General features: G+C 50.4%; 1 protein-coding gene across 1 annotated transcript in view; it reads left to right on the top strand.

Moving 5' to 3' along the window:
• Positions 1 to 17,007, top strand: part of CROCC2 (ciliary rootlet coiled-coil, rootletin family member 2) — a 139,631-nt gene that overhangs the window by 76,228 nt on the left and 46,396 nt on the right. The window contains exons 21-23 of the mRNA XM_075068652.1: positions 996 to 1,175; positions 2,393 to 2,527; positions 11,695 to 11,838. Of these exons, the coding sequence (XP_074924753.1) occupies positions 996 to 1,175; positions 2,393 to 2,527; positions 11,695 to 11,838 (459 nt within the window). The remainder of the gene's footprint in view (positions 1 to 995; positions 1,176 to 2,392; positions 2,528 to 11,694; positions 11,839 to 17,007) is intronic.

Genomic DNA, 17,007 nt, shown 5'->3' with positions numbered 1-17,007 from the left:
CATCTGCGAACTTGCTGAGGGTGCAATTCATCCCATCATACAGATCATTAATAAAGAAGTTGAACAGAACTGGTACCAGGACCAGCCCCTAGGACACTCCACTTGATATCGGCTGACAGCTGGACTTCGAGCCATTGAACACTACCTGTTGAGCCCGACAATCTTGCCAGCTTTCTGTCCCCCTGATTGTCCATTCATCTAATCCATACTTCTTTAACTTGCTGGCAAGAATACTATGGGAGACTGCTTTCCCCATATCCACAGAGTCAGTTATCTCATCATAGTGGGCAGGGCCGGCTCTACTGTTTTTGCCACCCCAAGCAGCACGCCGATTTGCCACCACAAACGGTGAGGGCTGTCAGTGTGCCATTAGGGCGGCATGTTTGTTTCTGCGGTGGCAGCAATTCGGCAGCAGCTTCTGTCTTCAGCCAGAAGACAGAAGCTGCGCCGCTGTGGACAGCTGAACATAGAAGCTGCCGCCGAATTGCCGCCACCGCGGAAATGCGCGTGCCACCCTAACAGCACACAGACTGTCCCCGCTGTCTGCAGTGGCAATTCAGCATGCTGCTTGGGGGCAAAAACACATGGACTGCCACCCCAAGCACCTGCTTGGAATGCAGGTGCCTGGAACCGACCCTGATAGAAGGCAATCAGATTGGTCAGGCATGACTTGCCCTTGGTGAATCCATGTTGACTGTTCCTGATCACCTTTCTCTCCTCCACCATAGTAATATGGTGATGACTCCAGATCACAGGCAGTCCTGGGAACCTAGCTACATTGTGTATTCTTTGTCCTAAGTGTTCTCCTCTGTGCTGGCTGGAAGCATGACATATACAGGAGCTGGGCCATCACAGCGTTAATGCTCTTCCTGACCGCAATCCCTGTATGGAGTGCCACATGCCTCTGCAGCAGAGTGAGGGATGTAACTGCTCAGGAAGGTCTGTCCCCATCCAGACCTGTCCTAACACCTTGCTCTGCTCTTGCTCGGTGTCAGGAGAGTCTGCGTCTGGCACTGAGGGAGGAGAAGGAAGAGGCTGTGCACCGGCTGCACCAGGAGAAGGAGGAGCTGCTGTCCAAATGTGAGGCTGAGAAAGAGGAGCTGGCTGAGGAAGTACTGAGTTTGCAGCAGGAGCGGGATGAAAGCCTCCTCCTGTTGGAGAATGACAAGCAGAAGGTAAGCAGGGAGAGCAACGGTCGTGGAGGAGCACTGGCTGCAGGAAAGGTCCAGTCCCAGCCTCTCCCAGTGGAAGGCGATGTGGGGAGCGGTATAGCATGCTGGCTGTGGAGAACCCAGAGAAGGGCTCTGGGGAACTCAGAGGCATGGAGAACATACCTTATAAAAGGAGACTTAAGGAACTTGGCTTGTTTAGCCTAACCAAATAAAGGCTGAAGGGAGATATGATTGCTCTCTATAAATACGTCAGAGGGATAAATACTAGGGAGGGAGAGGAGTTATTTAAGTTAAGCGCCAATGCAGACACAAGAACAAATGGCTACAAACTGGCCATCAACAAGTTTAGACTTGAAATATGTGAAGGTTTCTAACCGTCAGAGGAGTGAAGTTCTGGAAGAGCCTTCCAAGGGGAGCAGTGGGGGTGAAAAATCTAACTGGCTTTGAGCCTGAGCTTGATAAGTTTATGGTGAGGATGGTATGTTGAGGTTGCCTACAATGGCATGTAGCCAATCTGCAACCGCTAGCAGCAAATAGCTCCAACAGCCAGAGATGGGATACTAGATGGGAAGAACTTTGAGTTACTACAGAGAATTCTTTCCCAGGTGTCTGGCTGGTGGGTCTTGCTGAAATTCTAAGGGTCTAATTTATTGCTATATTGGGATTGAGAAGGAATTTCCCCCCGGCTCAGATTGGCAGAGACCCTGGTGGGGTTTCATCTTCCTGTGCAGCATGGGGCAGGGTGACTTGCAGGTTTAAACTAGTGTAAATGGTGGATTCTCTGTAACTTGAAGTCTTTAAATCGTGATTTGAGGACTTCACTAACACAGACAGAGGTTTGGGGTCTATTACAGGAGTGGGTGGGCGAGGTTCTGTGGCCTGCAATGTGCAAGAGGTCAGACTAGATGATCATGATGGACCCTTCTGACCTTAAAGTCTGTGGGTCAGTGAGTCTACTTCAGGCCCAGCCTGGGCCAATGGGAGGCGCTGTGGGGAGTGATAGAGTGCTGGATGTGGGTAACCCCACAGCTACTACAGGCCCAGTATGGACCAGCAAGAGGCATAACAGAGCTAGCTGCAAGGAAGCGTGCAGCCACTGCAGTCCTAGCAGAGGGCACCTGTGGAGAATGTTCTTCTGTCCTAACATGCTGAGCTCCTGCACCTGTCCTTCCACGTGTGCCATTCTTGAATGTTGGGTCCTGTCTGTTGCACCCCACCAGGCACTGTCCCTGAAGGAAACAGAGAAGAGTCTACTGTCAGAGAAGCTCAGCGAGGCCCAGCGGGAGCTTATGAACACCAGGATGGAGATCGACCGGGTGAAGCTGGAGGCTCTGAACCGCCAAGAGCAGGATAAGGTGAGCTCAGATCCTTCTCTAGACACTGTGTGGCCCAAACAGGAATGTGCCATGCAGGACTCTGCAGGCTGGAGTTCTGCTGTGGCCAGCCCTGCAGCAGGAAGGTGCTTAAGCATATGTTGAATTCCAGGCATGTGAGTGATCCCGTTGAAGCTGATGAGTATCAGTAATGGACAGGATTGCCTGTTTATCCTCCATGTTGCTAGCCAATTGTTTGAAAATGGCCTGGGCCAGCAAGCTCCAGATGAATTCTAGGATACAGGAGGAGGGATGATAGGAGTTGAATCCATAGTCGGACAGTTCCTCTGCACACTGACTGGTATCCCCTAATCTGCTGTGAAAAGTACCCAGAATGCACAGTGCCTAGAAACAGCAGTTGGTGCCTGGGATACCTACCTGCAGTGCAACATGCTTCTAACAGTACAGCACTGTAAAATGTGGATGTGAAGCTTCAAAGGGGAAGTAGCTTTAACATGAGGCATGTGCAGCATGGACACAGTCAGTGCAGCTACATTGGTCCATTTACATCGATACACACTAGACTGCCACAACTTCTGCATTTAGACAGAGCCTTGCTATGAGAATAAAAACCCTCTTGGGTGGAGAAGTCTTTCACTGCCTCTGTTAAGGCTAATTCCCCACTCTAGCACTTCGAGTGCAGAAGGTGGGGGCCCGCAAGAATTCTAAAAATTAATACTGGCCACTCCAGGCTTGTATTAAACTCCCAAGGTTACAGCTTCTCTCTGACCTCAGATTGGTAGATGCTGCCACCATCCAAGTGCAGAACCCCTTTGAAAACCCAGGAAGGTGCAGTTGGGAATTCCTTCCTGTGGGGTACCCTCCAGCCCTTTCACCCCCCTCTCCCCAGGGAAGAGCTGAGAAAGGGGGCGAGGGGAAGGAAATTAGCTGTTGCCACCAGTTAAACAACATGTGCACAAGCCTCTTAAGACACAAAAATCCAATTTTGTTCTAAAAAAGATAAATTTTATTAATAAAAAAATAAAGAAAATACATTTGGGAACTCAGGCTAATGCTAAATTTTAAAAGAGCAACTACAAGGATTAAGCATCAAGAGTAGCTTTTTTGAGGTCCAGCTTAAAGGTTACAAGCAAAACAAAAGCACCTGGGGTTAGCACTGAGAAATCCACAAGCCATAATTAAATAAAAGGGATAAACCTAATCACGTCTTCCTAGACATTTCCTGATCTACTTATATATTTGGGGTTTAAAATTAGTAGTTTCTTGGTATGATACTGATAATTTTTTCATATCCGGCCCAAGCTTCTTACAGCATAACTGCTGTCCTGTCCACCTGTCCCCGGGAGAACAACAAGACAGATAGACAAAAGGGGAGTCTTGGTTCAATTTTAAAAAGTTCCAGCCTTCCCATTGGCTTGTTTGGCCAGGTGCCCACTCAATTCCTTTTACCTATGCATCACAGTGAGACTTTTTAACCCTTTTCAGGTAGAGCAATTAGAGAACAGCTACTAAGAGGGATTTTATAGCTACTGGCTGGCTGGGTGTCCATAAAAGGGAGCTACCCTCCGCCTTCATTTATCACAGCCTCCTACATGCACTGAAAATGTGACTGATCTTACAAGTCAGGTGACTTGGCCAGTCTAAATCTACTTTGTTGTTATCAGAGACATCGCTCTGCATAGAGTCCCGTTACTGGCCAAAATTAAGGCACATAGGCACCGCTGTGTGCTTGACTGTTGCTTATGCTGTTGGTTCCTGCAATTTGCTTGCAGCAATCCATTGTCAGGTTTCAGTGAGCTAGCATAATGTTGGGTGGTTTGGTTTGATTTGGTTTTACAATCAGAAATGTATGCATGACATCAGCGGGGGCTCAGCCACCAGATAGATCATTCCAAAGGAGAACATGCATGTTAAAGAATAGTCCCTTAACACCAAACAAACAGTACAAGAAGGATATAAAACTCCAACCAGAACTCATCTGCAAAGCATGGACATTAGAAAGATGGGTATGATCAGGCTGGGTTTGATTCCCAGTCAGGGAAATAGGAGAATAGCTCAGTGGTTTGAGCATTAGCCTGCTAAACCCACAGTTGTGAGCTCAATCCTTGAGGGGGCCATTTGGGGCAAAAATCTGTCTGAGGATTGGCCCTGCTTTGAGCAGGGGGTTGGACTAGATGACCTCCTGAGGCCCCTTCCAACCCTGATATTCTATGATTCCAGCAGTGGATTTCTCTAGCATAGGGATTGACATGCCAAGGAGGGTGGCACAAAACACCTCTCATTACTGCCTTCCCTTCCATCACCTGTGAGAGAAGTAGCAAAACAGGATCTAGTCAGTTTCACCTTCCTGAGCTCTTCTCAAGATTAGCCCAGAAACAAGATGAAACTGACAGAGCTGGTTAGCTTTGCTTTATTGCTGGCTCATAGAGGGAAGCAGAGTGGAGACTGAGGATAATCCAGGCAGAGCAGTGAAGGGAAAGAATAGAGAGGGGCCAGAGGTGGAGGGCAAGGAATGGGGATGAAACCATGGATGAGCAGGTAGGGGAGGAGGCAACATGGAGGGAGAGAAGGAAAAGAAGCAAAGGACAAAATTGAGAGAGCACAAAAGAGGGAAATGAGGTGGGGAAAGAGAGAAAATCCTCAGGAAGAAAGGAAAGGCATGTGCAGAGCTTTCTCTGTGTGTAACACCCATGGTAATGCCATACACGGTACAGCCATCTTTCCTCAGCACCCCACATTCTCAAATACAGAGATTTATACTGGGCTTGGGGCACAAATCAAGGCTGTCAAAGCCTGCTGTGGAACTTCATCCACAGGAACATCAGGCATTTTGAAGATTTGTGATCAGGCCACAAAGCAGGATTTAATTAGGTCTTTAATGACTTGATTGGCTTTGATTATGGTTAGAAAACATCAAGTGCCATGGATGTGCTAAGGACAATTATCGCTCCCCCATCATGTCTGCTCTCCCACAGCGTTCTCCCTCTCTGAGAGTCACATTAGACAGAGAGGGGAAGTGACACTCCTTAGGTCACACAGCAAGTCAGTGGCAGAGGTAGGATCAGAAACCAGATCTTTTGAGCCCAGTCCCATGTGGTATCCTTTAGCCCAGTGGCTCTCAACCTTTCCAGACTACTGTCCCCTTTCTGGAGACCAGTTTGTCTTGTGTTTCCCCATGTGTCACCTCACTTAAAAATTACTTGCTTACAAAAATCAGACATAAACATACAAAAGTGTCACAGCACACAAGTACTGAAACATTGCTACTGCCTCATTTTTACCATATAATTATCAAATAAATCAGCTAGAATATAAATCTTGTACTTACATTTCAATGTATAGTATATAGATCAGTATAAACAAGTCATTGTATGAAATTTTAGTTTGTACTGACTTCGCTAATGCTTTTTATGTAGCCTGTTGTAAAACTAGGCAAACATCTAGATCAGTTAATGTACCCCCAGGAAGACCTCTGTGTACTCCCAGGGGTACATGTACCCCTGGTTGAGAACCACTGCTCTAGCCCATATCTCAGCCCAAATCCTGCTGCACTCTTGACCTCCCTTGAATACACCTTACTCCATCCCTGTTCCTTGTCCTCAGATATTGCCGGTTACCTGGTTCCTGCACTTTGCCTCCAACCAATCTGCTGTCTCCCTGTCCTCTGAGATATTTCCTTGACCCTACCTTCCTCTTTAGCTGCCAGCCCTCCTCCATACTTCCCAAGCACATGCTATACTCCCAGTGCCTCAACTTCCCCCATTTACACTTCCTGCAGTTTCGCTGCCTGCCCCTCTTCTTCTCAAGCTGCCCTCAGCCAGGTCACCAACAGCCTCTCCTTGGCCAAGCTGCACAGCCTTTTAGCCTAGCTGTGTGCTCCTCTAGACACAGCTAATCATGCTCTCCTCTGGCTAGAAAGGCCCTGCTCACCTACCAAACAGTCCTTCAGGGTCACCTTCAGGGTCCTCTTCTGATGCCCACAGTGCTCTGTCATTGGCTCCCTCCAAAATGACTTCCCTGGCATTGCCATGGATTTACACTGAGAATACACTGCTGAGGATGTACTACACGTAATTCATTAATTGGTGTGCTCTTGTTGCTGCTGGACTCAGCAGCCAAGGGGTTAAGGCAAAGATGGTTTGATTATATAAGTTCTCTCCTGTTTGTGTGCTGTGGACAGTGCCTCACGGTCCTGTGAGGAGGGGGCTCTACCAAAGAGAGAATGGGCAGGGCAGAGAGTGAGTCTAAGCCACAGAGGCATCTCCAGGGAGCCCCTGTGTTGCAATGAAGTGCTGGAAGCTGCCTTGTATTTCTTCATCCTGCTGTATGCATGGCTCTGAAATTGACATTCCTTGGAGAAATCATATGTAGCCTGCAACCCAGTAAAAAAAGCTTCTGGCACCAGAAAAAAAGACCTTGCCTAAGAGTCTCATTTCCTGGAGCTTTCCCACCCCTCCAGCCCAAATGAGTTCTCTGCTCAGATGGCAACTCATGGGCCAGTGTAGTCCTAAGGACTTATCTACCCAGCACCGCAGTGTGAACTAGATGGGTGTGAACTGTAGCATCCTCTAGCGTGTAGTGCTCCAGCTGCCCTGCGTAGACTCTGCTGACAAGTTTTAAAAAAGGCAGCTAGTTTATGCCAGTGCAGTCCTGCTTCAAACAGAGCTATGGTACGCACACTAGGTACTACTTAGAGCACACTAGCAGGGTCTCCAGGGGGCAGTTAGAGTGCCCTACAGTTTATGCCCCTCTAGTTCGCAGACAAGCCCTTCAAAACACAGAAGGGAAGTGGAATCCTGTTCAGTCCCAGATGCTATGTGCCCCATCTACATCTTTGCCTGCAGCTTGAGGCTTTGGTTTGCTTTTTCTCCACCCATCTCTCAGAGTTATAAAGAATTTTGCTGGCCAGGCTGCATGTGGTAGAACGGCAGAGCAGGGAGTGGAATAATGGGCCCATTGGGAGCACTTAAGAGTCCCTCAGTAAAACATGAGGCCAGATCCTCAGCTGGTATAAATTGGCATAGCACCATGAAGTTAATGAGCCAGAGCCCCAGATGATGTAAATTGGCAGAGTTCTGTGGAAGTCAATGGGCCAGGCACTCAGCTGGTGTGAATCAGCAAAGCTTCATTGACGTCCACTGGTCTGTACCATTTACACCAGCTGAGGATTCGTCCCTTTCTTGGTAGCCCCCCAGATCTTTCATCCTTGCTTACTTGTCACCATTATTGTTGGTGGAATGCCCCAGACTGGCAGATGTCGGGCCTAGCTCTGCTCACTCACTTGACTGAACTCCATTGACTTTGCTGGAACTGTTCCTGATTTACACCTGGAAAACTGCAATCAGAATCAGGTCTATAGAGAGCTGATGAGTTGTATGTCCTTCCCCCCACCCGAGCCCCATGTCAGAGGATTGCAATAACATGCTGGGTTTTAAAGAGACAGTTTATAATCTAGTCAGCTTCCAAAAATTGAGTTCAGTGTAGTTTCAGGTGTTGCCCCTACCCATGAAACCCCCTGACAGGTTTGTGCTGTCCTTGACTAGAGTGCGGTTTTGTCTCCCCTGTTGCTGTGTGAAAGCACCACACAGATCTCAGGGAAATCACTGACACTAGCCCTGATCCTGCCAAGTGCATGGCCGCCCAAAGCCATGCTGACTAGAGTACAGTTCCACACAGACCTCATGTCAGTGTGGTGCCCTGTGGACAAGAGGCCATTTGGGAGGACTAGCTGGTAAAATTGGGGCCTCCCTTTAGTACACAGGAGAAACAGTGCAGTGAGTGAGTGGTCAAATGCTCTTGGCTTTGGGCATCTTTGGGGCTGCTTGTTGCAATACTAGGTATACAGTAATATAGACAGAAATGAGTAGGGTGAGCACATCCCTTTAAACCCCCTCCTAAGTTGGAGTATCTCAACACAGGCTATTTCTTGCATCCAGAACAGAAAGCCCTAGTTTGTGAGAAGCCCTAGGTAATGCTAGAGGATGCTCTGTGTATGCTTTATGAGTAAATCTGCTGTAATCGTTGTGACAAAGTTCCTCCTCTACCTTGGTGGGTCCTGTGCTTATTGGCAGATTTGCTCACCTCAGTGATCTTCCCCACAGTTTGGATCAACTCCTCCTGTGTCTGATCAGGAGTTGGGAGGTTTGGAGGGAACCAGGGCCCGCCCTCTACTCCAGGTTCCAGCCCAGGGCCCTGTGGAATGCAGCTGTCTATAGTGCCTCTTGTAACAGCTGCATGACAGCTACAACTCCCTGGGCTACTTCCCTATGGCCTCCTCCAAACACCTTCTTTATCCTCACCACAGGACCTTCCTCCTGGTGTCTGATAACACTTGTACTCCTTAGGCCTCCAGCAGCACACTCTCAGCTCCTCCTCACCTGACTGGGGTGAGCTCCTTTTTAAACCCAGGTGCCCTGATTAGCCTGCCTTGATTGGCTGCAGGTGTTCCAATTAAGGCAGACAGGCTGATTAGTTCTAGCAGGTTCCTGATTACTCTACTGCAGCCCCTGCTCTGGTCACTCAGAGAACAGAAAACTACTCATCCAGTGACCACTATATTTGCCCTCTACCAGACTCCTGTACCCCACTGGTCTGGGTCTGTCACACCGTATAAATGCTGCTGGTGAGATACCACACAAATGAAGGTGTTTTCATGCAGATATCCCAGGAATCCCCACTGCAGCCTGGATAATATAAAACCAATGCAAACATCCAGGAGGCTGCAGAGAAAATATATATGGACACAGAGAGAGGAGAGAAACGGGCAAGGATTAACCAGCTTTAATTTGGAAAAAAATCTAAGTGGGCCCCAAGCTCCCATGTGCTCACACAGCTGAGGAACCCTGCTCAGTTCAGTAGCATTGCTCATATGAAAAAAGTTAAGCACTTGAGTTTTCCAGGATCAGGGTCTAGGACCTTTTGGGGGTCAGGGGAAAGCATAAATCTACAAAGCAGGGAGGAGATGCTGAGGCGTGACAGTGGATAGCAGCCTTTTTATCCCCTTACAGCATGTTCTGGGGACAGAAACTGACCACGGTGGGTGAAAGTCTGATCCTCCTCCTGCTGGAGTTGATTAGAGTTTTGACAGTCACTTCCTGGGGCCCATAGGCTGTATCTCCACTGACTATATCTTCAGCTAGTGCAAATCAGCATAACTCCATGGACGTCAGTGGTGCTACATTAATTTACACCAGCTGGGAATCTAGTCTGTAATGTCTCAACCCAGAGGGGTAACGGGTTAGTTCAAGCACCTTTGGAATTCTGCGTGTAGCAGTTTTGGATGCCCCATTTCAAGGAAGATAGAGGCAAATGGGAATCAATTCAGAGAGAAGCAATAAAAGTGATTGCAGGTTCGGAGAGACTGACCTATGTCTGGGAAAAGGCGACAAGAATGAAATCTTTATATAGTACAGTGCAAGACCCTGAAGGGGTGCAAGGAGAACTGTGCAGTATTAAAGGATGGGAACATGACAGAGAGGGATGATTGTACAAAGTAGTTCAGGGAGGAGTGACAGAATAATGGAATCAAACTTCGCAAATAAAAATTTAGGCTAGACATTGGGAAAAATTTCCTAACAATAAGGGCAATTAAACCATGGAATAATTTTCTCAGGGAAGTGCTGGAAGCCCCTTCACTGGAGCTGCTCATACTTGGTCTAGACAAGTCGCTCAGGAACGTTCTGCAGGGAGCAGTTCTGCATTGGCAGGGGACTGGGGTGGATGATCTAATAGGTCGCCTTGCATCTCTGCATTTTATGATTCTATGAATTTTAGCTCCATTAGAAATGCAGGAGAGAAAAAATCCTGGGCAGATCATGGGACACAGTAAAGAATCAAAACGGGCATCCAGCACAATGGAAAGGGAAAACGAGAACATATGGAAACAGCTGACAATGCCCTTTAAACCCTTCCTGGCTAAACGCTATGGGCTGCCATCCCTTTGCTAGGAGCCCCGGTTAAGAGGAACAATTCCAGCCCCCTTCCCCCTGGCTTCTAGAAGGGGGCTGGCCCAGACCAGATTGATACCCCCATGTGCCAGCATTGCTGTGCTTGCAGGCATGTTGGCAGTGGAGCTCAGCTCAGTCCCTACCCCTCTGCCTGCTCCTGCAGTGGGTATGTGGGGAGGCCATGCCCCTGCTCAACTGCATGCGCAAGGCCAGGCTGTTGTCTGGTCCTATTCGGGGGTGGGAATTCACCCCTTTGTGCAAGCACAAGTGTCAGGCCCCCCTGCAGGAGGAGGTGTGCTGGGGACATGGCTGAGACAATGCTAAACCCAGCCATTCCCAGCTGCTGGGGCGACACTATAGCCAGGAGAGGCTGGCCTGTGAGGCTGCTTGGACAGGCTGGAGGCTAACCAGCCCCAGTAGTCCAAGGATCAAGGGCACACATTGGGCTCAGTACAGGCACAGGGGTGAATCCCCCTGTGGTCCTGATTCTCCTCTGACTTACATCTACATGGATGGGGAATTGGCCCATGGAAGCAAATGGCCCGCACTGTGAACTCCCACTGCATTCACTCCACTGAAGCACCACACAGTCCCTCCCAGTGCACAGCACTGAGGGTCGGATGGGAGCCAGACCTTGCTGTGACTGTGTTGCAAGGAGCATGGAAACATGTCAGGAAGGTGAAGAGGGGAGTTGCGCGGCGTGGGAGTGCAGGAGCTGGGCAGAGGAAGACAGGGATGGCCTGCATGTGTTCCATGCCCCCTGTGTCTGATGCACGGAGGATGCCAGTCCGTCACAGTCCCAGTTCTGGAGCTTTAGCTCAAGCTGGAGCAGCCGTCATGTTTAGCTCTGGAGGTCTCTGGTTCAGGCTTTGGCCAAGGTGGTGTCTATCACCTGGGCCTTCTGCAGTGCAACCTAGCTGTAAAGCAAAGCACTGGGCCCTTAAGCAGCATGGGCACTGTCTGCCACCAGTGATGACCCGGCTTAGGGATGGGGCAGTGGCCCTTTGCCATCACCCACTGGCTTAAAGAGCCTTGTCCTGCAAACCAGCACACTCCTCCCCACAGGCCTTATGCTCTAGGCTCCGTGGGGCCAGCCAACAGTGAGTGTGTTACACATGGGGGTTTGCTGGTTGGAGCATGAGTGCAAAAGGTAAAACAGCACAGCATGCAGCCAGCCTGGCACACATGGGCACACAGACTGAGCATCACTGACAGCATTGTCCCCTCCTGGTCCCCCCCCAGAACACAGTCACCAGTATCACTGGAGAGCTGCACACCTTCCAAGCTAAGTTTGAAGATGCAGTGGCTGCCCATCAGAGAGAGGTCAAGAGCTTGAACGAGCACATAAAGGAGCTGGCAAGAGAGAGGGACTCTGCGGTGAGGGAGGTATGTATGGCTGTTTTGGGTCATCTGTGGACTGTAGGTTAACGCTCTGCTTGCCAAGAGTCTGAGCAAGCCAGTCTGACAGAGGAGACAAGTTCGGCTTCACCTGCACTGGGGTTTTGCCCTGAGTCCAGCCGCCAATGCAACTGTCGCCCACAGGGGAGTGTGTTACAGGCCCCATGCCATGCCCACAAGAGAGGAGAGGAGTCCTCACAGCAGCAGCTGTAGCCATGGAGTTCTGGCTCTTTAGCTCAGTCTGTAGCAACTTGTGCTTTTAGCTCTGGGGGTCCTGGGTCAGTCCCTCGTGACAGCTGTCACATAACACTAGCACAGCATTGGTAACAGACCCAAAACACATTGTAGCTGTGCGCTCTGGTCCCGTGCAAGTGCCCCAGAGCCTTCCTGCTGGGTACACTATACGGGGAGCTTCCCACAGCCATCACTTCTACACCAGCCACTGCAGATGGCACAAGCTGGCTCAAACACTGGGGGATTAAGGGCCAGATGCGAGCCCTAAACCAGTGCTGTCTGCGATCTGGGCTCTGCTCCCTGGCTAACAGCTCTGATGAGTCAGCATCAGAGCAAGAGAATGGCCCCCACCACAAAAGGACTGGAGAGTGGGGGGACAGAAAATTAAAAAACATGAAAGAGGAGAAAGAGTAATTGAACATGACAGGCTGTTTATTTTGGCAACAATGGGCTCCTTTCAACAGATTTCAAAGTCCGACCCTGGGAGGGACCACACAGGCAAGCAAAGAGAAGGGGATTCAGAGCCTGGGGAGGCAGAGGGAGCTGAGAGAGGAGGGGACCGCACTGGTATACGATAAGGGCTGAGGAACTGTGGCACAGAAGGAGGGATCCAGGAGCCAGTCTCAATAAAGGAGGGGGTGCAAAACTCAGAGATAAAGACGGATGGTGGAGGGCTAAGGGAGAGGGAGAAATTGGCAGGGAGTGGGAAAAAGACAATTAAAGGGCTTATAGAACAAGCTGAGGGCAGAGAAACAGAGAAATCCTAGCAGACGCCTGCTAGGGCCGACTTATCGCCATGGGAACCATAACATTTTCACAGCCTTTTAACTTGAGAAAGTGTCTCAGGCCGGTTCTGCAGCCATGCCTTCCCAACGCAGGCGTGCACACGCACACACACACGCATGCACACACTCGCTCTCTCTCTTCCCCGTGCCTCCCTCTGCTTTGTCCTTCCGCCCAGGACTCAGCTGGAGATTTGGCTCTCTGAGCGTGGATTTCAAAAGAGGCTGTTTATAAAAATTTCTAGTAAAGAAATAATTATGATAATCATATTAAGAGCTTTGGCTGTCACATTCCTTCTAATAGGGAAGGTTGTCTTTGCAGAGAAGGAGCTGGGGGGTGTTTTCTTTCCATAGTTTTGTTCTTTTTCTCAATCCCAGCCCCCTCCTCTTTATCCTGGGAAATGAAAACAGTTTGTTTTATGATGGATCGTCCCTTTCTTTGGTCATTGACCTTCTGGGTGAATTTCTGCTGAGCTCAATGGAAAATGCTAGGCGCATTTGTGGATCCCATATGTGGGTGGGGGGATGGGAGGGGGAGCTCACCCTAATCCTCCTCAGAAACAGAACAATAACAACATGGAGTGGGACGGAGTGATCCAGGCCAACAGGGAGGATCTGGACAGTGTTAGGGTTTTACAGATTGAAGGAGGAAGAAGGAACGAAAGAAACTGGTGACTTTTAAGTTTCTGCGGAAATTTCTATTCCATCCCCACACCCCAGCCCCCACCTCAAAGGTCACCAGGGCAGAACTGGAGCAACAGGATAAACTCAAGACAGCTTTTTACTAAAGGGGCAGAATCAAAGGGCTCAGCACTGGGAGATTTCCCAGCTGGCCCCACCCCGTCCCACACCAGCAACCCTGTGCTAAGGAGGGAAACAGCTGACTTATTCCCAGGGATGCTACACAACCTTCACTCCCCTCCTTTTGACAATGAGAGAGGGGATGTGATTAGGCCATGCCTGGGCTAGTGAATAAGACACTGACCTGGGAGTCAGGAGACTGGGGTCCATCCCACCTCAGACACTGACCTTGGGCAAATCACATCACATCCCTGGCCTCCATTTCCCCTCCAGCCCTGTGCCCATTTAGCTGCACAGGTCTCTGGAGTAAGGCCAGTGTCTCCCTGTGTGTAGGTGCAGCACCCAGATCTAATCTCCACTGGCACCTCCAGGGGCTACTGTGTTGTAAACAGCCATAAATTATAGCATTCATTTATTGGCATCATTTGCTTTGAATCTGTAAGCCCCTGTGTACGCTCCTCCTCCCTTGAGTGCCCTCCATGCCTCAGTGGTAGCTGTGCTGGCATGTGAAGGGGGGTGTGGGATCAGCCCCACTGTTGCTGATCCTGGTGTGACCAGAGAGGTGCAGCTGAAGCAGAGCAAGCCTTCATACTGTCTGAGAGCAAATCTTTTTCTGGGCCCTGTTTTCTCAGGGATTTCCCAGCTGTGATCCCCTACAGGAACCTCGCTGTGCCAGAATGCTAAAGGCATACTGAGCTGCATTAGTAGGAGCATTGCCAGCAGACTGAGGGAAGTGATTTTTCCCCTCTATTGAATATCAGGGTTGGAAGGGACTTCAGGAGGTCATCTAGTCCAACCCCCTGCTCAGAGCAAGACCAATCTCCAGACAGATTTTTGCCCCAAATTGTCCCCTCAAAGACCGAACTCACAACCCTGGGTTTAGCAGGCTAATGCTCAAACCACTGAGCTATCCCTCCCCCACACTGGTGAGTGCCCACTGGGCACTGGTGAGGCCATATCTTGAGTACTCCATCCAGTTTTGGGCCCCCCACTACAGAAAGGATGTGGACAAATTGGAGAGAGTCCAGCAGACAGCAACAAAAAATGATTAGGTGACTAGGGCACATGACTTCTTCTTTGAGTGCTTGTTCATGTTGATTCCAATCAGGTGTGTGCGCGTGCACATGCATGGTAGCCGGAAGATTTTTCCCCTAGCAACATCTATTGGGTCGGTCTGGGTACCCCCTGGAGCTGCATCTTCATGGCGCTCAATATAGAGCCCTGTTGACCCATGACCCTTTCAGGTCCTTCTTACCGCCAGTGATGGTTAGCTAGAACTTCCCTGTGCTCTCGTCTTGACAAGTGCATTTAGCAGTTTCTTACATTGTTCTCTATTGTTTGTTAATAGTTAGTAGTTCATTAATGTTATATAAGTTTCCTTGGGGGGTGGGGGAATCCCCTCCTACCCTATCCCGACAGGGTCTCCGGGCTGAAAAGCCTGCAGCAAGTGTATACCCAGAAGCAATCCTCACACCTCATGTCTAAAGTGTTTAGGAGAGGGCCATCAGAAGGATCGTTGTGCCATTTGTAAGACTTTTCAGCCCAGGACTTTAAAAGATAGTGAGCAGTTCCTGAAGGTCCTGTTGGTGGAGGCATCACTCTATCCCCCAGTCTGACCCTTTGTCGATGGACCCTGTGCCAAATACCTCCTCCTCGGTGCAGAGTGCTCTGGCACCATCAGCGCGAGCACTGGTGCTGGGTAAGGATAACGACTGATGGCACCGTCCCGGCTCCACTCATGGCTCACATGCCACACGCAGGCACCATTCACAATTGCCAGTGCCGCAAAAGAAGAGGCCAGAGGGGGGTCACTCTCCCCTAGCTAGGCCTAAGGAGCCTTCCACTGTGAAACCTGAGTCAGGCCACACTGGTGCTGCACCACTGGTGATGGTCACACCAACTCCTGCCCACGTGGAAGGGCTATTGAGTCCAGACCCTCCTTGCTCACCAAGGCCGAGCCGGGAGCTGCACCTCCCTTCGACACTGGAGGCGTTTGAGGCAGCCCAAGAACTGCTTCACCCCGTGGCACCGTTCTTTCCTCCCAGAGGGGACAGGGTTGCCATCACTGGATATTCCCCAGGCTCCTTTAAGGGGAAAGCCCACTATGATAGCCTGCTGATCTCTGACCCAGGCGTGCCACTCCCCGACACCGGAGCACATCCAGCAGCCACTCCAATCCTTGAGCCCTTGGCACAAAAGCTTGGTGCCAAGAAGTACTGCTCCCCTGTGGTCATCGTTTTCAGATACCTCGGAGTCGGGCTGCTATCATTCCCGGACGAGTAGGAGCAGACGGTCCATGTCAGCTTGGCACCGCATCCGTACCCGGCACCATGGCCTGCCCAATGGCAGCCCCTGGGACCATGGCCATTTTGGACTCCCTGGGCATTTCAAAGGAAAGCCAAGGTTGCAGCCAAGGATCTCATTCCAGGGCGACATTGGTAGCCTCGGCCTTATTTGTATCCCCACCAGCACTGCGAGCACCAGCAGGATTGGGGGTAGGCCCATTACCACCCTTCGCTACCATCTCAATGCCTCCAGCGCAGCCAGCACTGGGCCCAGGGGTCCTGGCAGCCCCAGCACTGGCGGGGACTCCAGCACCAATGACGATTCTGGCACTGGCAGCAATTCCGACGTCGAGGATGACAATGGCGCCGATGGCACTTTGGGCACTGGCGTTGCTTGCGTCAGTGTATGCAGCCCCTACCCTGGTGGGCACAACACCATATGGGTTGGCATCAGCCCAAGAAACTCAGGTGCCGTGGGATCCCTTGGGTACAGAAGGAAGGGAGCAGCCACCTCTCACGGGGGTCTCTTCCTCATCCTCGTCAGAGGAGGCATTGGAGGGCCTTTTATCCATCCAGCCTTGGAGGACAACAGGGTTCTGCAGCAATTTTGTGGAGGGTTTCCCAGGGCCTAGGCATTCAGGCGGAGGAGGTAGTGGAGGATGCAGATCCAATGGTGGACCTCCTCGCCCCCTCTGGACCTGCATAGATTGTCCTGCCCCTCATAAAGACCATCTCTGACACCACAAAAACTCTGTGGCAGACCCCAGCCTCATTGCCCCCTACAGTTAAGTGCAACAAAAGATGTTACTTTGTGCCGTCCAAGGGTTACGAGCATTTATACACACATCCTACACCTGACTCTCTCGTGGTCAATGCTGCCAACCAACACAAGCATCAGGGCTTCCAGGGACCCTCCCCAAAGAATTGGGAGGCGAAAAGGCTTGACCTTTATGAGAGAAAGTTCTACTTCACTGGAGGCTTACAGCTCCGCATTTCAAATCAGCAGGCCATTGGCAATGGCTAAATTTGCAGAGCTGTTGCCGCAGGACTCCCGC

The sequence above is a fragment of the Chelonoidis abingdonii genome, chromosome 8 (genome assembly GCF_003597395.2).
Source record: "Chelonoidis abingdonii isolate Lonesome George chromosome 8, CheloAbing_2.0, whole genome shotgun sequence".
Classification (NCBI taxonomy): Eukaryota; Metazoa; Chordata; order Testudines; family Testudinidae; genus Chelonoidis; species Chelonoidis abingdonii.
This window is presented reverse-complemented; position numbering and strand designations above follow the sequence as displayed.